This window comes from Carlito syrichta, unplaced genomic scaffold (assembly GCF_000164805.1).
Source record: "Carlito syrichta isolate Samal-C Ts95f unplaced genomic scaffold, Tarsius_syrichta-2.0.1 Scaffold309730, whole genome shotgun sequence".
Lineage (NCBI taxonomy): Eukaryota > Metazoa > Chordata > Mammalia > Primates > Tarsiidae > Carlito > Carlito syrichta.
In genome coordinates, this window is record NW_007253826.1 from 355974 (window position 1) to 376210 (window position 20237).

The 20237-nt window shown below is 42.2% G+C and overlaps 1 protein-coding gene and 1 pseudogene across 4 annotated transcripts in view; both read left to right on the forward strand.

The window, feature by feature from the left end:
* The window catches only part of EIF2B3 (eukaryotic translation initiation factor 2B subunit gamma), a 165785-nt gene that overhangs the window by 118820 nt on the left and 26728 nt on the right, over positions 1-20237 (forward strand). For all 4 annotated transcript variants that reach the window (XM_008067655.1, XM_008067654.2, XM_021717415.1 and 1 more), the window contains exons 7-10: positions 10109-10236; positions 12734-12924; positions 14409-14486; positions 15009-15157. In XM_008067655.1, coding sequence (XP_008065846.1) covers positions 10109-10236; positions 12734-12924; positions 14409-14486; positions 15009-15157 — 546 coding nt within the window. The remainder of the gene's footprint in view (positions 1-10108; positions 10237-12733; positions 12925-14408; positions 14487-15008; positions 15158-20237) is intronic.
* LOC110596506 lies at positions 4851-5113 on the forward strand (annotated as a pseudogene).

Genomic DNA, 20237 nt, shown 5'->3' on the forward strand with positions numbered 1-20237 from the left:
GTGGTGGCCAGTAGCGGCCACTGCACTCCAGTCTGGGCAACAGAGTGAGACTCCAACTCAAAAAAAAAAAAAAAGTTTTCATTAGTTCTTATCCTCACATTAAAGACAAAAAAAATGAGGCTCAAAAGTCATTTGCTCAACATCACATAGCCAGAACCTCAAAAAATCAATCACTGTTGATGAATTGGTTGCTAACAACATCTACCACAGGTATTGGATATCTTTATTACAGATACACTCAAATGCACATGCACATGCCTCACATCCAGAAGGATAAAAGAGCAGTCACAACTTGCTAGCCTTAGCTATATAGGTTGCAGAGGAATAAGGAAGGACCCCACAAAGTGAAGTCAGGAGTTGGGGATAGGCAGCCATGCTGCAAAGTCAGAATCAGGGTGATAATTAAAGCCTCATGCAAGATGGAAATTATGGAATAGCTAGAAAGCCAGAAGTACTGGAAAGCAGAGTGGATATAAGCAGAGATGAGGGACCATATAGTGCCATGAGAGATAGGCAATAGTAGCTTTGGTTCCTTACTGTTCAGTTCAGGCATCCATGTGACTTGGCTGCACTTGGTTTCGTGTTCTTAGATGTCTTAGAGATTGCATGATGTGTTCTTTACCTAAATAACTACAAAATTAAGCCAAGAGTGTGTGACTTACACTCCTCGCCAGGGCTGTTATTGGTGGCTGCATACTAATATCTCAAGCTGTAGATGCTGCTAAGATTAAACCAGGGTAGTCTCCTTTAAACTTCTTAGTTACATTAATTTTGATTTCTGGGACTTCTAGAAATCACTGGATGCTGGGAAAGGGACAAATTTCTAGCAGCACTGCCCATTGCATTGACTTATAGGTAAAAATGAGCCCCCAGTTGAGCTAGTCTGTGCCATCTGAGGACACTTTGGGTCATACTATGGTAGGAAAGATAATCTTTTTAAAGAGGACTTAAGCCAGGCATGATGGCTCTTTGGGAGGTGGTAGTGAGAGGATTGCCTGAGTCCAGGGGTTTGAGATCAGACTGAGCAACTTAATGAAACCTCGTCTCTACAATAAATCAAAAAACAGCTGGGTGTGGTGGTGTGCACCTGTAATTCCAGGTATTTGGAAAACTAAGACGAAAGGATCACCTGAGCCCAGCAGATTGAGGCTGCAGTGGCTGTGAGCATGCCCCTGCACTCTAGCCTGGGTGACAAAGTGAGACTCCTATTCAAAAAACAAGACTCAGCTGGGCGAGGTGGCTCAAGCCTGTAATCCCAACACTTTGAGAGGTGAAGGCTAGAGGATTGCTGAGCTCAGGGGTTCGAGACCAACCTGGGCAACTTGGTGAAACCTCATCTCTACAATAAATCAAAAAATAAGCTGGGCGTGGTAACATGTACCTGTAGTTCCAGCTACTTGGAAGGCTGAGGCGGAAGGATCACCTGAGCCCAGCAGGCCGAGGCTGCGGTGGCTGTGAGCATGCTTCTGCACATGACAGAGTGAAACTCATACTCAAAAAAAAAACTAAACTCAAAAAACTAGAATAATATGTATAATTAAAGCACCCCCACAAACAATCTTCATCATGGAACCAGAACTAAAACTAGAGGAAAAGATGTGTTTAGTTTAATAAGAATTTAGAAATAATTTCCTTACAAGTATAATGCTTAATTGGTGTCCTTTCCATCTTTTTCTTTGGCAAATCCCTAAATATTTATTAAAACTTACTTAGCTGTTATTCCTGTAGGAAGCTTTCTCTCCATTTTTCCCTTCACCTCTACTTTGATTAGGTATCATTGCTGTGCTGCCATAATAATATTCTGTGCTTATTTTCATCAGGCATAATTCATCATTCCCTCTTCTGTTCTTATACAATCTTTCATTATAAAGGCAACCAAACTAGCCGGACTCGATGGCTCAGCCTGTAATCCCGTGCCTTTGGGAGGCTGAGGTGAGTGGATTGCCTGAGCCCACGGGTTCGAGACCCGTCTGGGCAACTTGGTGAGACCTCATCTCTACAATAAATCAAAAATTAGCGGGTGTGGTAGCGCACGCCTGTAGTTCCAGCTACTTGGAAGGCTGAGGCGGAAGGATTGCCGGATCCCAGCAGATCGAGGCTGCACTGACCGGAGCAGCCACTGCACTCTAGTCTGGGCGACAGAGTGAGACTCCAACTCAAAAAAATAAAAAATAAAAAAAATAAAGGCAACCAAACTGTCAACTTCATATGGGGGCATAGATTTGCCTGTTTTGTTTCACCGTTGGAATCTCACTGGAAGAGTGCCTGTCACATTTGGGTGCTCAGTTGAATGAATAATATTTATTGAATTGACCTAAGCCTAAGCACTTTCTTCAGCTAATAGGATTGGAACATGTTTTTTCTTTTTAAGCCACATGCACCAGCATTAAAATGTTATTCTTATTGAAGCTGTTGGTTTTTTGCCAAGAAGGAAAAAAGGGTATGACAGAATACTATATACCAAATACCTAGCTTTTAAGTCAGTACCTTTTAATCTAAGATAATTTCCTGTTTACTATTCCAGATTATATCTACTTTCTTTGGAGGCAAAAAAAAGCACCGAGAACAAAGCATAGGGGTTAACTCAGCAATATCTTTTTCTTCCCAGTTACAGCTCTGCTGAGAACCGAGGCAAGAAAACTCAGGCTTTTAGTCCTCTGTTCTGCAGACTTGAGTTCCAAGCCCTAGGAAAAGTAGGTTTTCTGTTCTACCACCTTCTTTTTTGTTTTTGTTTTTGTTTTGTTTTTGATTTGAGAAAGCAGGATTTATTGAGAGGACAGAGAAACTCTCACAGTGGGTAGGAACCCGAAGGGGTTGCCTCTCTGTCTCCTTCTTAACTAATCCTGTGTAGGACTGAGTTGAAGTGGAAGACATTTGGGGGATTTTAAGTCTCCTTTTGATTTGCTTACAAAGACAATGTAAAAGTAGGCAAATTTGTCCTTTGCCATGGACATCATTTTTAGCTTTCCCCTGGAAGCTTGTGACCACAAGGAGGGCCTGATGTCAGATCAAGGCAAAATACTGAAAAATTAAGTTTAACCAGAACTAATCATGTGTTTTTTCAAGTTTGTATATTTTCTTTAGATTAGAAAACATAGTTTATTTAAAAGGAAACCAGAGAGAGAGAGAGAGACAGAGAAAGAGAAGATTCACCTTCCCAAGGTGAGGGAGGGGGACCAAAGCCAGGAAGCATGGCAACACCAGAGTCTAGCAAGGCAATGGTTTGCTCACAGCCACTGCAGCCTCGACCTGTTGGGTTCAGGTGATTCTTTCGCCTCAACCTTCCAAAAAACTGAAACTACAGGCACATGCCACCACACCTAGTTAATTTTATGATTTATTGTAGAGACGAGGTCTCACCAAGTTGCCCAGGCTAGTCTCGAACCCCTGAGCTCAGCAATCCTCTTGCCTAGACGTCCCAAGGTGCTGGGATTACAGGCATCAGTCACTGCTCCTGGCCCTTCAAATGTTGTATTTTTTATGACAGCAATATTAATGATAGAGAAACATATTTGGAATTCATTACATTTCCAAATCATGAGAGCTCTACTTCTGATTTTTTTTTTTTGAGTTGGGGGGGCTCTCACTTTGTCACCCAGGCTGGGGTGCAATGTCACAATCACAACTCATCACAGCCCTGACCTTCTGGGCTCAGATGATCCCTCTGCCTCAGCATCTCAAGTAGCTGGAACTATAGGTGTGTGCCACCATGCTTGGCTAAATTTTTTTTTTTTTTTTTTGTAGAGAGAAGGTCTCTCTATGTTACCTAGACTGATCTCGAACTCCTGGGCTCAAGCAATCCTCTCAGCCTCCCAAAGTGCTGGGATTACAGGTGTGAACCACTGTATCTGGACTGATTTTTTTTGATATATCCAAAAATCAGAAGAAATTGTTGCCAGCTGTTTGACCTAGAGAGTTGACATTCAGTCATTTACACATTCACTTATTCACTTATTCAAATAAATATTTATTTAGCACCAGACTACATGTTTATTGGTAAAGACACAGCAAGCAGAGAACTATAAATCCTGTGTAAAATGCTGTGGTTGAAGTAAGCACAGGATATGAGTTAATATGGTATAGTAGAAAGAGCCATGGGCTTTGGTACAGATGTAGAGTAAGTTTCAGTTCTATCAGTATAAGCTATATTAACCCTAGGCAAGATTGTTAACCTCTCTAAGCCTTGTTTTCCTTACTTATAAAATAAGGACAATAATACTTACCATGAGAATTGCTGTGAGAATTTGAAATGATCTGTATTAATTTCCTAGCACATATGATGTGGATTCAAAAACCAGTACGTGTAATTGTCTTTACTATGAGAGCACAGAAGTCTACAAGTGTTATGAAAGGCTTACAAGAAGAGATGATATTTCAGAGGGCTGTTATAGCTGTGTAAATTTTCACAAAGTGAGCATACTTTTATAACTACCATATTCACCTCAAGAAGTAAAACATGGCCCGGCTCCGTGGCTCAGGCTGTAATCCCAGCACTTTGGGAGGTCGAGGTGAGTGGATTGCCTGAGCCCATGAGTTTGAGACCCACCCAGGCAAATTGGCGCGACCTTATCTCTACAATAAATCAAAAAATTAGCCAGACATGGTAGCGTGTGCCTGTAATTCCAGCTACTTGGAAGGCTGAGGCAGAAGGATCGCCGGAGCCCAGCAGGTCGAGGCTGCGGTGGCCGGGAGCAGCCACTGCACTTCAGTCTGGGCGACAGAGTGAGACTCCAACTCCAAAAAAAAATACATTCTTTCTGTAAAAATAATAAAAGAATAACACTGAGGGAAGAAAGACCAATTAAAAGCAGGTATAGGGGCGCTGGGCGCTCGCGGGGCCGGCGGCCGCCATGCTGCTGTCCGCGGTGTCCCTCACCAAGAGCAAGTCAAAAACCATTCTGGTGAGGATGGTGAGCCAAGCTTGGGACCGGGTACTCCTTCAACACCAAGAGAAGCCGGCTGCGGGAAGCTGACGCTCCTGCATTACGATCCTGTTGTGCGCACAAAAGTCCTCTTCGTGGAACAGAAAAAAATACGCTCCCTTTAAACAATGGATTGAAACTGAATTTGATTTGTAAATGAGAAGACTGAGAGCAGGAACACTGATTCAGAAATCCTGCAGTGTGGAATAAAAGGAGAGGAAGTGGCACAGAATCGATTTGAAGGCCATTGTGGAGGGAAACAATGGGTGAAAGAAAGTCTTTCCTATGAGGACAGACGCCATGGCATCACATTTACTTATCTTTCTGGATACTTTTATAGCCCTTAATTTAAAATATCAAAATAGCCTAAAAATAATAAAAGCAGATGTAGGAATCCAGGTAAATGATTGCAATAGTCTGGACTAGTTGGTGGCAGTAGAGGTAGAGAGAAGTTGACAACTTTGGGAGAGATTTAGGGGATAGAATCAGCAGTGTTTTGTTATTGATTATATGTGAGGGATGGAAGAAGTCAGGCTGATTACCTGGCTTCTAGCTTGGATGACTAAATGAATTTTCATATCACTAAGCAAACAAGATAACCAATGTTGTGAGGAATGGAAGTGGAGGTTTGGGAGAAAAATGACTTCAATTTTAGACTCTGAGTTCAAGGTATTTGTGGTTCATCTCAATGGAGGTGTCAGGCAATTGAAAATGTGAGGCTAAATTAAGGAGAGAAGTCTTGGCTATGGGTCTAGATTTCGGGATCCACAGAAAGGAAGCTCCCAAGTGATAACTTGTCTGAGGGAGATGCATAGCATGAGAAAAATCATAAGCAGAAAGAATAATCCTGGGAAACACCAAATATTTTAGAGGAAACAGAAGAAGAAGTATCAGAAATAGTAGATTAGGAGAATGATGCACAGAAAGTATAGGAATAAGGGAAGAAGACATAAGGCCTTATGATTGTGAAATTTGGAAAATTCAAAAAATAAAAACTAAATGTTACTCATAATTTTACTACTGTGAGATAACTATTGTGAACATTTTAGTATATTTTTCCATTGTTTTATTTTCATATATAGAGAGTACAAACTTGAAATCTGAGTGTAAAAATAACATTTTACTTCCTTCATTGAGTATTATTTCATGATCATATTCCTCTATAATTAAACAATTCTTTACAATCATAGTTTGTGTGATAGATATTCTATTATAAAAGTAGATGTATTTTTCTTCCATTGTTGGATATTTCACTGTTCTCCAGTTTTATACATAACATTAAGAGAATTATTTTAAATCAGCTAATTTAATTGGAAGAGAAATTGCATCTTTTAATTTTATTTCTTTGAAAATATTTTTGAGCTGGGCTCAGTGGCTCAGCCTGTAATCCTGTGCTTTGGGAGGCTGAGGTGAGTGGATTGCCTGAGCCCGCTGGTTCGAGACCCGCCTGGGCAACTTGGCAAGACCTCACCTCTACAATAAATCAAAAAATTAGCCAGGCGTGGTAGCACGCGCCTGTAGTTCTGGCTACTTGGAAGGCTGAGATGGAAGGATCGCCAGAGCCCAGCAGGTCGAGGCTGCGGTGGCTGGGAGTGGCCACTGCACTCCAGTGTGGGCAACAGAGTGAGACTCCAACTCAAAAAAAAAAAAAACAACTGTATGTTTTTTGAACACATACCTATTTTCTTGATTAAAATATTCTTTGTTCTATTTGTAGCAGTTATTTTGTCTTTTTAATTTAATAGTGTTGTTTCAGCTAGTTGTCAAGTCTGTTCTTCTTTTTGATTTCTTGAAAGGAGCTTATGATTTCATGAGATAAGACAGATGTTTCTAGGAAGGCCGTGTATAAGATAGAAGGGGAAAAGTAAGGTTGGCCAAGGCCAGGGCACTGTATCCAGCTGGTGACTTCAGGCCCAAGGTCAGATGTTCACAATGGTTCACTATAGCCTTGTACTCCTTCTTGGCACAGCTCTGCGCTGCCTCCACTTCGACTAGGAAGCAGGAAGAGTAATTATTTCCTTCATTATGCTGCTAAGCCAACTGTATTATGGGAATTGACTTAATGCTGAGCTTCAGCAGATATGAGTGGGACCTGGCAGGACTGCTTTGTATCCTCTGTTCAAATCACTTATCTCCTTGAGCTGCTCTGTCTAATGGGGCTGTGTGCCAAGACTTGTTTGCTTGCTTCTAGCAGATGACAGTTCTGTTTGGTCCATGATGTAAATATCATGGCCCTGAAATTCCCCAGCTGTCAATGCTTTGTCATTTCTTCAAAGGGAACTGACTTATTTTCCAATGGAGGGGATCTAGGAACATTTGCTATCCACACTGGATTGGAGCATTAAAAGGGGAGAAAAAGAGCTAAGAAAAAGTGTTATTTCATTGTTTGTATTCATATGGAAATTTTTAAATCTCCATCAAAGGATCAGGAGAAAAATCACATTGAGATTCAATACAAGAGCTCCCAGCTTACACAGAATTTTTCAAAGATGTTTGACTTGATCCTTTAAAAATGATAAAAACCATGAACTGTGTAGCTCCAGGGTTTGTAATTTTCCTTACCCTCCTCAGCCTCTGCTTCCATCTTCCCTTCCTCCCTATATTCCATCTGTGTGGTCCTATGTCAGCCTGCAGATCTTCTTTCAATGGGACTGGGGGAGGTGGTAGAGGTATGCAGCAGCAGTTTATGGAGCTGCCCATACTTGAACCCCTCTCTCAGACCTCATTATCTCATTTCTCAAAGCATTATCATTGGTTTCCCTTTCTTCAGTCTCCTTATTCCAGGCTTTCTTCCACACTGCCACCAGAACTACCTTACTAAGAAATAAAACTAAGCCGGGCTCGGTGGCTCAGCCTGTAATCCCACGCCTTTGGGAGGCTGAGGTGAGTGGATGGCCTGAGCCCGCGGTTTGAGACCCGCCTGGGCAGCGAGACTTCATCTCTACAATAAATCAAAAAATTAGCCAGGCGTGGTAGCGTGCACCTGTAATTCCGGCTACTCGGAAGGCGGAGGCGGAAGGATCGCCGGAGCCCAGCAGGTCGAGGCTGCGGTGGCCAGGAGCGGCCCACTGCACTCCAGTTTGGGCGACAAAGTGAGACTCCAATTCAAAAAAAAAAAAAAGAAATAAAACTGATCATGTCACTTTACTACTTTAAAACTACCACTGACTTCTCAGACCAGACTTTCTAGACTGCCATGGAAGCTTCATCTTTTTCTACGTTTCTTCTTTTTTTTTTTTGATTGGAGTTTCACTCCATCGCCCAGGCTGGAGTGCAGTAGCACGCTCATGGCCACCCCAGCGTCGACCTGCTGGTCTCCAGAAGTCCTTCTGCCTCAACCTTCCAAGTAGCCGGAACTACAGGCACATGCTATACCTTTCTTCTTAAATTCATATCAGGCTGCTGTCCACTGGATTATAAACCCCTTGAAGTCAGAAATAGTGTATTTTCAGGGTCTAATACAATGTCTAGCATATAATAGATGCTTGGTAAATGCTAAATTTGTGTGTGTGTGTGTGTGTCAGAGTCTCACTCTGTTGCCCAGGATGGAGTACAGTGGCATGCTCATGGCCACTGCAGCCTCGACCTGCTGGGCTCAGGCGATCCTTCCTCTTCAGCCTTCCAAGTAGCTGGAACTACAGGCATGCACCACCATACCCAGCTAATTTTTTGAATTACTGTAGAGACAAGGTCTTGCCATGTTGCCCAGTCTGGTCTCAAACCTGTGGGCTCAAACAATCTTCTTGCATCCGCTTCCCAAAGTGCTGGGATTACAGGCTTGAGCCACTGTGCCTGATTGGTAAATGCTAAATTAATTAATGATTTAAAATTTTAACAAGGTCACAGAGTGAGAAAGAAAACTGAAAATGTATATGCTAGTCTCTTACCCCTCTGCTTTAATTTCCTTTGCTAAGTATAAATAAAAATATACCTACTGTACTAAAGATCAGGTCTTCTTCCTCTGGTTCCTGGTCACTTAAACTCAACATCCTATCTCTCTACATACCAGGAATCACCATGCCTCCTGTGACCCAGGAAGGCCAAATAAAGGACAGTTCCAAAGCTCTTGGCCAAGATTGCCTGCTGCTTGTATCTGAGTGATATAAAAATAGTACAGGTGTTTTGTGTTTTTTTCCTTTCTTCTTTCTTTTTTTTTTTGCCTTCTGAAGTTCTTCTACACATTGATGTTTGAACTGATCTTCTATAAGTGCTGGCCTAGACTGATTACATGAAAGTAAATTGAAGTTAACTTTGTTGTGGGAATTCTTCGATAACCATTGGCAAATAAGTACAACTGTTGTAATGTGAAGGAGCCCACTCCTTTAAGTGGGTAGGAATATGAAATCTGCTTGGGAAAACTATTTAGTTATTAGAACAGATTTTCAGTTAGCAAAGGATCTGAATCAAACCAGAAAAATTATTCCATAGAAACTGAGAAAAATCAGCCATAAATAAGAATGAAATCAAGTCCTTTGCAGCAACATGGATGGAGCTGAAGATCATCATCCTAAGAAAACTGACTCAGAAACAGAAAACTAAACACCACATGTTCTCACTCATATGTGAGAGTGAAATGGTCACAAATATGGAAATAATAGACATTGGGGACACCAATAAGGTGTGGTAGGGGGTTAGGGCTCAGAAACTATCTATGGGGCACAATGTTCACTATCTGGGGAATGGACCATCTGAGACCCAGTCCCCACCACTACACAATATGTCCATGAGGCAAAGACACGTGTATACCCCCTGAATCTAAAATAAAAAGAAAGTTTAAAAACTGAGAAAAAAGAGACAAGTAACTTAAGAATGGCCTAAAGTTATAAAATTTTTAATTTGTATAAAGAAGAAAATCACTCATAATTCCACTCCTGTGAAAAAGTATAGAGCAGAATCCTGTAGTCAGATTAATACAGCTATTAGCCTTAGAAAATTTTAAAAGATATAATTTATCACTATAAATTAAAGGGGGAAAATATGAAGTGGTCTGCACATGTAAAAAAATTATTTTTTCAAATAAAATTTAGTACCCATTTAATTGGCAATTTGTGAATAAGAGAGAACATTTGATCTCTTGTCCCAAAGAGGCATGACAGGAAGGGATTTGGCTTTTCCTTAGATGTGCACTTTTTGATCCCAATAGGTTCCAGACAGGTTTCTCATATTTGCCCATTCTTTCTTCCTAGGTTAATCACTTCTATCCGGAGTGAACTGATTCCATATCTAGTGAGAAAACAGTTTTTCTCAGCTTCTTCACAACAGGGACAAGAAGAAAAAGAGGAGGATCTAAAGAAAAAGGAGCTGAAGCCTGTAGGTCAGTGCTTAGGTTGGTGCAGTAAGAGGGGCAGGGGGAACAACACCTTTGGAGAGTGGTTGGGCAGCTTAGCCCAGCCCAAGATGCCTGTCTCAAGGCAGTAGACTCTTGTCTAGCCTACAAGACAAGACCGGCTTGCCGGCCCCACTTCTGCTCTGGCAGATCCTGTCACTATTGCTCTTCAGGTACAGGCTAATTATGCTTCCAGTCCCATTCTCTGGTTCATAGCTCTGGTTTGGCTGTGTTCCTCACCAGACCATATTGTCTAACCTTGTCTTCCACTTCTCGTTTTCCCTGTTTTCCAAGCTCTTGACAGCCCCATTCCTGATTAAATGTAACCTCTTCTAACAAGGGAAGGAAGGCAAAGGAGTGATCGATTATATTCCAGCCAGAGACCAACCAGACTATCTCCATTTCAATATCTGGAGATGAGATCTGTCTTGTTTGCTTTTATATCCCAAGTCTCCAGCCCAGTCTTGGGTTCATAATAGATGTTCTGAAAAAATGTTTATCAAATAAATAAACAGACAGTACAGCATGATAGTTAAAATGGTGGAAGTTGACTGGCCTTGGTGGCTCAGCCTGTAATCCAAGCACTTTGGGAGACCGAGGTGAGTGAATTGCCTGAGCCCGTGGGTGTGAGATCAGCCTGGGCAACTTGGCAAGAACTCATCTCTACAATAAATCAAAAATTAGCTGGGTGTGGTAGCGTGCGCCTATAGTTCCGGCTACTTGGAAGGCTGAGGCGGATGAACCACCAGAGCCCAGCGGGTCGACACTGGGGTGGCCATGAGTGTGCCACTGCACTCCAACCTGGGCAACAGAGTGAGACTCCAACTCAAAAAAAAAAAAGATGGTAGTTGTTGGCATTAGGCCAACCTGGATCTGAACTCCTCTGCCTCTTATTAGCTCTGTGACCTAAGGCAGGTAACTAAGTCTGAGCCCCTGTTTTCTTATCATGAAATAATAAACTGAAGAAGACAAGAGGATTCTTCGGGACATTGAGACTTTCTACAATACTACAGTGGAGGAAATGCCCATAAATGTGGCTGACCTTATTTAATTCCTGGGATGAGATAGTTTTGAATGCAGTGCTCGCTATTGCTGAATAGGTGATCACAACGTGCATTGTGCTTCTTTCTTTGGGAATATTTGAATCTTGTCTCAATGCTCATAACGGATCAGAAATACAGATTTTGATAGCAAAGCGACATTAGTCGTGAGCTCTTGTGAGGAAAGTCATTGACTTTATCCTCTTTAGAGTTAGACTGTTGGGGTGGGTATAAAAGATGGGGTCTGTAAAATCTTTCTTTCTTAGAAATTTATTTCCTAGTTATGTAGAAATGGTTGTATTAGATGTTCTCTATCATTTAATAATATACTTGTGTACTAAAAGATATAAGTGCTGTATAAAATCAGCTAATTATGTTAACTAACATATCTGCCTTTATTGTGTTGTCACTAGCCTGAATAGAAAGGCCTTTAAAATTGATTTTTTTTAAGAAAGGATTTGAATACATTTTGTTTGGTATTGTATATTTATTCAATAAAGTATTTAATTAGTAAAAAAAAAAAAGAAATAATAAGAAATAGTGAAATAAAGATCTCAAAAAGTTGTTGAAACATCTGTTGAAAACTGGACTCCCAAGTTCTCTGGCTCTGAGTTCTGTGCCCTTTCTGTTATAGCACAACTACCTTATAAAGGGTAATAGAGACTAGTAGCACAAAGTCAGCATGGCTGGTCGCTAAAGCCTGGACACTTGATTGTGTTATTTCATGATTTACAAGAATCATATGTTTTGTTTTCCAGGGTGGTACTTGATTGTTGGTCAGACTTGCTTTTAGGACCTCTTATTAAACATTTTTATGTCATATAATATTTCAAATGTACAGGAAAACACACTGCCTCTTTTAATTTGTCTTAGCCTTCCAGGGCCCATGTTTCATGGATAATTTTCAGGGAGAGAAGTATAACTTAACTAGCCTGGCATGGTGGCTCACGCCTGTAATCCCAGTACTTTGGGAGGCAGAGGCAAGAGGACTACCTGACTCCAGGGTTTGAGACCAGCCTGGGCAACTTGGTGAGACTTTGTCTCTACAGTAAATCAAATAATTAGCCAGTCATGATGGCACTTGCCTATGGTTCCAGCTACTTGGAGGCTAAGGCAGAAGGATCGCCTGAGCTCAACAGGTCGAGGCTGTGATAGCCGTGAGCATGCAGCTGCATTCTACCCTGGGTGACAGAGTGGGACTCCAACTCAAAAAAAACCCCAAAACTTAACTGAGAACCAGGCACAATGGTGAATGTCTGTAGTCCCAGCTACTCAGGAGACCAGGGTGGGAGGATCACTTGAGTCTGGGAGTTCGAGGCTAGCCTGGTGAACATACCAAGACCTCATATCTTAAGGGGAAAAAAAAGAAATTTGATTGATTCTATAATATTCTTTCTGTTATTTCTCTGTCATTTACTTGCTTGGTTTGGGTATTTGTTCTAAAGATATTTACAGCTTTATAAAAGAAGACAATACACTGACCTTGGCTCCCTATGATGCCTGCTGGAATGCCTGTCGAGGAGACAGGTGGGAAGACTTGTCCAGATCACAGGTGCGCTGCTATGTCCACATCATGAAAGAGGGGCTCTGCTCTCGAGTGAGCACACTGGGACTCTACATGGAAGCAAACAGACAGGTGAGAGGATGAATTTAGAAGATGAATCATGGGAGCTCCTGCCCTAGAAACAGACTGAGCCATTTGTCTTATTTCTTCATTAGGTACACAATAACTTGTTAAGAATCCCTGTCATTCTCAAGATTAAGCAAGACCTGGTGTGTCAGGGAAAACTATTAGGGTACTCAAGTGCAGAGTCAGGACCTCTGTGGCTCCAAGGAAAGGCTAAGATCTCCAGAAAGGCTAACTTCTGGCCTCTGGGTTCAGCAGCTTCCCTCTGTTGTATTCAGCATGGGGATATCCAAAGTAATTACTTCATAAACAAGCACATAGATATTGTGTAATCATTACTTTGATGCAGTAAATATAGGCATACAGAGGAGGCTTTCCTGAGAAGGTGAAACAGCAGAGTATAGAGTGGTCAGATGGCAAATCCTCAAGGAATGGCTACAAGAGATAATTGTCTGGAAACAGCATTAGTGAACACCCTTGCTACCCCTTCTTTTAACCCTGCAGCTTGTGAAATATGAGAAAAAACAGTTTCCATTGAAGGGGAAGCAGTGCCCTTAGAGACAAGTCAGGCCTTAATGAACGCAAAGGGTGGAGAGAGGAACAGTAAAGAGGCTGAAGGTGTGGGGAAGCTTCTTATTGTATAATGGGCACAGAGGAAGGTTTTAGGATGATGAGATTAGGAAAAGGAAATGCATAGTAGAGTACGCATGCTAGTAGAGTAGTAGAGGATTTAGATAAGAATAGGGAAAGATAGATAACTGACGGAACTACATTGGGATGGCATTCAAGGATAACAGAGATCTGATCATGAAAAGATTGCTGTTGACACTGCTCCTGGTAGAACTCTATAAAAACTGTCATTGCAGGTACAAACTGCCTAAGCTGGAGAATCACAGATAAAGCACACTATCTGTGTCTTCCTAATGGGCTGGTAGCCAAATCCCATCGCCACCACCATACTCCTAACCTTTTCGGTTTTCTCTCTTAATGGAGAAAGTATAGTCTGAATTTCCCCTTCACATTTTCTTTTGGCTGGTGAAGAATGTAAATGCCTTCTCAAGGTCTGTCCTTACTATGGAATTTACCTAATATCAAACCCTTCTTTACTTCCTGTATGGCCACAGTGGTCCAGAAGTTGAGCAGGATCCTAGGATGACTATGATTAGGATTCAGGGTGCTCCTTTCCTTCATCAGGACTCCTTCCCCAAGAAGTGCTACATGGCTATCTCAAAGGCTTGTCTCACTACCTCCCAGCCGAGGGACATTGCAGTACTTTCAGGGAGGAGCGCTCGCAGCTAAGAGACTGAGGATAAGGTCATCTAGAAGCTACTGCATCCTGGTCCTAGGCGAAATGCAGCAGCCTGCTGCTCACCCTCACCCAGACAGAAAGCTGTGACTGAGAACACCCCACATCTCTGATTGGGCATTGGGTTCTACCTAAGTTGTTTTGAGGTGTTTTTCTGACCTTTAGTGACCAAACCTCTTTCCTCAAGGTACCCAAATTGCTGTCTATTCTCTGTCCAGAAGAACCATTGGTCCATTCATCAGCCCAGATTGTCAGCAAACACCTGGTGAGTGCTAGCATGAGCTAGCATGAGACATTCTTTGGGGCATTGAAACTTATCCTTGAGAAGCTAGATTAAGGCCCTCAAGCCATGAACCTCATTAGTCCCTGGGAAATCCCAACTGGGTTTTCTCACTCAAGAAGACTACCTGGACACGTACTGCCCTTGTAAGAAAGGGTCCATAATAGTACTGGGACTCAGATACAGGAGGTTTCTGTCTGTTTCTCTTATCCTGATTTGAGCACTCTCTTCAAGAAAGCACATCTGTGTACTTCTATTTACATAAGTGCGTGAGTGTGTGTATGTGTCTGTTTTTCTGTTCTGTATTCTTGGCAAGGGAGGAGGGCCCATGCTTCAATATAGGTCTGAGTTGGTCTCAGAGGTGTTGTGTAACCTGTGGCCCTAAGAAATAATGATAATGATCTCTCTTGCTGAAGTGTCTTTATGAAAAGATCTCATTAGATCTCAGTTCAGGGAATCTAGGGGGTGGTTTGTAGTTGGTTGAGATTTTATCTTTGCCTTTTTCAGGTTGGAGCTGACAGCCTCATCGGGTCAGATACACAGGTGGAAGAGAAGTCATCCATTAAGCACTCTGTCATTGGCTCATCCTGTCTCATAAGAGATAGAGTGACTATTACCAGTTGCCTTCTCATGAACTCAGTCACTGTGGAAGAAGGGTATGTTTCCCCTTGTACATACTCAAGGCAAAACCCCTAGGAGGCTTTAGGGGCCAGACCTGCCCAAGAACAAGCTCACCTTGGGGAGGGGAAGAAAGGGAAAAGGAGGAAAGGAATGGCATCGAGGCCTTGGTTTTACCTCCATAATGACATGATCTCTCAAAGCATTTCCAACGCTTTTCTTATTCTTTTTTTTTTTTTTTTTTTTTGAGTTGGAGTCTCACTCGGTCGCCCAGACTGGAGTGCAGTGGCTGCTCCCGCCTACCGCAGCCTCATCCTGCTGGGCTCCGGCAATCCTTCCCCCTCAGCCTTCTGAGTAGCCGGAATTACAGGCACACGCTACCACGCCCGGCTGATTTTTTGATTTATTGTAGAGATGAAGTCTTGTTGCCCAGGCGGGTCTCAAACCCGCGGGGTCAGGCAATCCACTCACCTCAGCCTCCCAAAGGCGCGGGATTACAGGCTGAGCCACCGAGCCCGGCCGCTTTTCTTATTCTTGTGACAGGTGTGGGAGAAGCTACCTTTTCTTGCCTTGATAATCTACTTAATAGGGGTTGCCACAGTAGTTAGCCATAGTAGTTAGCCACCGGCAGTACTGGAATGACACTATGCCAATGCTTAAGGGTTACCTTCCCCTATCTCAGTATCCCAGAGCAGCCCTAAAGAAGGCAAAGGCCTAGGAGTAGTGGATGTATAAAACACACACTGCTTTTGAGAGGGAGCTTCTCTACAAGCTGTGGAGAATCTTTCCCTTTTGGAGACACTTCAGAGTATCCTAAAATCCTGGTTCATGAACAGTCTGAACTTGGAGTTAGACAGTTTACATGATATTTAGTGAGATTTTTCCTCTGTATGGGTCTCAGGTTTTTCCATACATAAAATGCAAGCATAGGTGGTAGGACAAAAAGGAAGGACATTACTAGATTGGTGATTTTCAGACTTTTTAGGAAAGGAACTTTTTCTTAAAGATAAATCATATGCAGAAACTCAATCCAATAAAAGCATAGCAACTCTGAGTTCAGTGGGGAAGGGAATCTTGTCCCTTCTGTAGGATGTGAAACAGAAAAATTTTGAAAACCACTCTGCTGGATTAGCCTGAAATTGACATCTGTTGATTTCTGTGTCCAGAAATTGATAGAAAATAATAGGGGAAACTGCAAGCCTGAGGAAAGCTGAAGTACTTCTTGCAGCTGCCAGTGAGGGGTTAAGGGAAACATTTTAGGAAGAGGAGCTGCCTATACTCGTTAGGCACCTAACAGAAAACAACAGATAGGATTGAGGAAAGATATATAATAAAAATCAGGAAAGTTAGTAAATATAGGGATATTGGCTACTGAGTTCTCTTCTTTCTCCAGCTTACTTTCCCAATATGGCATAAAGCCCTCATTTAAGAATTCTGAAGAGCTTTACAGAAAATATACCAACTCCAAGAAGAAAAACTTAAATTTATTCGCATCAGAGATTTATTTTTATTTAACCTGGAACTACAGGTGTGTGCCACCACACTCAGCTATTTTTTTAAATTATTGTAGAGATAAGGCCTCACAAAGTCACTCAAGGTGATCTCAAACCCTGGGCACAGGTAGTCCTCTCGCTTCTGCCTCCCAAAGTTCTGGGATTACAAGCATGAACCACACTGCACCTGGCTTGCATCAGAGATTTCTATCTAACAGCACAGTCAGATCACCCTGTAGTGAGGTTTACAGATGACAGATTTCCTTCTTGTGCTCAGAGCTTCCAATCTTCCAGTTTTTTTTTTTAGATTCTACTCCTAAATATAAAAATAGCCAAGGGTTACCAGAGATCTAAACAAAGTCTCTATCATGAAAGATAGAAACCAAATCAAACAAGAAGAACAAAGCAATTTAGAAGAATCAGAGTTTGTAAGGAAAGAAATACTTTTTTTTTTTTGAGTTGGAGTCTCCATCACCCAGGCTGGAATGCAGTGGCATGTTCACAGCCACCGCAACATCGACCTTCTGGGCTTAGGTGATCCTTCCACTTCAGCCTTCCAAGTAGCTGGAACCACAGATGTGCACTACCATACCAGCTAATGTCTTATTTACTGTAGAGATGAGGTCTCACCAAGTTTTCCAGGCTATTCTTGAACCCGTGGGCTCAGGCAATCCCCTCACCTCGGCCTCCCAAGTTACCGGGATTACAGGCTTGAGCCACTGTCCCCAGCCGAGATAAATACTTTTAAACAACCTGCCATTTCAAAGAACAAAGAACTCTAGGAAATTAAAAATACAACAAAAGGTCCAGAATATCTCCACCATTGCCTTGCTAGACTCTGGTGTGTCCTTGTGTTCCTTGAGTTATGGCTGTCACCATGTTTCCTGGCTTTGTCCTCCTCTCCTACCTAGGGAGGTGAATCTCCTCTTTCTCTGTAATTTACCTTCAAAATAAACCATAGTCTTTAATCTATAAAAAAAAAACAATAAAGAGAAACTCAGTATAAGAATGGAAGAAAAGTTTGAAATTTTCTAGAAGTAGAGCAAGAAGACAAAGAGGTGGAATGTAGAAAAGGGTAGTCCAGGAAGTCCAATATCTAAACAGGAATTCTATAAAAATAGAGTTGAGAAAACAAAGGGACCGGGGGCAGTGACTGACACCTGTAATCCCAGCATTTTGAGAGGCAGAGGCCAGAGGATTGCCTGAGCCTAGGGGTTGGAGACCAACCAGGGCAGCTTGGCGAAACCTTGTTTCTACAATAAGTCATAAATTTTTGGGCATGGTGGCATGTGTCTGTAGTTCCAGCTACTTGGAAGTCTGAAATGGAAGTATGGATCACCTGAGCCCAGCAGGTCAGGGCTGCAGTGGCTGTGAGCATGCCACTGCACTCTTGCCTGTGTGACAGAGTGAGACCCCAGGGAGGAAATTATTCAGGAAATAATTGAACTTATCAGTAACAGCAGTGGAAACTAGAAGACAGTAGAACAATGCTTGCAAAATTCTTGGTGCAGTGGTTCACACCTGTAATCCCAGCACTTTGGAAGGCAGAGGCAAGAGGATTGCCTGAGCTCAGGTTTCAAGACCAGCCTGGGCAACTTGGTGAGACCTCATCTCTATAATAAATAAACAAAATTAGCATGGTGGCACATGTCTGTGGTTCCAGCTACTTGGACGACTGAGATGGAAGGATCACCTGGGCCCAGCAGGTCAAAGCTGCATTGGCTGGGTGACAGAGTGAGACTCTGACTCAAGAAAATAAAAAATAAAAATAATTTTTAAAAAACCTAAGTAGGCCCTGAACATAGTCATATTAACACAAGGGAGGGATCAGTAGTCACTGGGCATTGCTAGGGGAGGGAGGAAGGAGGGTGAGGGGCACATGACAACACAAAGGGTACCCTAGTTCACTACCAGGGGGAGTGAGGGCCAGTTAGAAGCCCAAATTTCACTTGAATGCAACCTACTTATGTAGTAAATCCTCACTTGTACCCAACATTTCTATAATAAGATAAAATTTTACAAAATAAAAATAAATAAGCTATTAACTTTAATTCCCCCAAAATGCCAGAGTTTTGTGGTATACTGATGCCAGTGATGTGCTGATAAATTGTTAACAATTGGCTAGGCACAGTGGCTCATGCCTATTATCCCAGCACTTTGGGAGGCCAAAGTGAGAGGATATCTCACCACAAGTTCGAGACTAGCCTGGGCAACTTGGTGAGACATCACTACAATAAATCAAAAAATTAGCCAGGCATGGTGGCACGTGCCTGTAGTTCCAGCTACTTGGAAGGCTGAGGCAGAAGGATCACCTGAGCCTAGCAGGTCAAGGTTGCGGTGGCCATGAGCATGCCACTGCACTCCAGCCTGGGCAACAGAGTGAGACTCCAACTCAAAAATAAATAAATAAGTTGTTAACAACCAAATCTCCAAAGGAAAAAGTAAGTGACCTGATTTTTTTTTTAACATTTGCTACTTTCTGTGGTGTAAATTCTTTCACTATGACCAATGACATCACTGAATATTGAGTTGAGAAGAGATGGTAACAATCAGCTCTCCCAAGCTGAGACATGCCGGCTCCAGCACACCACTGATAAAGACCTGTCTCAAGTATTCAGTGCTTTATCAAACACTAAAGAAGATTATGCTAGGCAACAAAAGAAATAAAACTACATAAGTCTCAATCTCTTCCCTCAAGGAATTTATAGACTATATGCAATAAGAATTTTTGGGTAGAGCCAGGAGCAGTGGCTTATGCCTGTAATCCAAGGTGGGACGATTGCGTGAGCTCAGGAGTTCAAGCCTAAGCAACATAGTGAGACTTTGTCTCAACAACAACAAAAAAATTAAAAGAACTAGCTGGGTATGGTCATACATGCCTATAGTCCCAGCTACTCAGAAGGCTAGAACAGAAAGACTGCCTGAGACCAAGAGGTTGAGGCTGCAACAAGCCATGATCATGCATCTGCACTTCAGCCTGGGCAACAGAGTTAGACCTTAACATACAAACAAACAAACAAATAAAGGAGGGCCGGAGGGAGGTAAAAATATGAAGTAAACTAGGATTGGCCATAGAGGATAGTAATATGGAAGCCAGTAAAGAAAGTGTTTCAAGATGAAGGGGAAAAAAGAAAGAACAGTAAGCAATTCATAATGACCAGAATATAGAATTCAAAAAGAAATGGTACAACAAGAGACAAGGCTGTACAAATTGACAAGGACTAGGTCATGAACTATTCCCTAAGGAGTGTGGTAAGTAATGGTAGTTTAAGAGTTTAAAGTTGGGCGCAGTGGCTCACGCCTATAATCCCAGCACTTTGGGAGGCCGAGGTGAGAGGATTGCCTGAGCCCACAGGTTCAAGAGCAACCTGGGAACTTGACGAGACCACATCACTATAATAAATTTAAAAATTAGCAGGGCATAATGGCATGTGCCTGTAGTTCTAGCTACTTGGAAGGCTGAGGTAGAAGAAGAGAATTTTTTGTAGAAAAAATTTATTGTAGAAGAAGATTGAGGCTGCAGTGGTCATAAGCATTCCACTGCACGCCAGCCTGGGTGATAGAGTGAGACTCCAACTCAAAAAAAAAAAAAAAAAAAGAGTTTAAAGCCGCCAGGCGCAGTGGC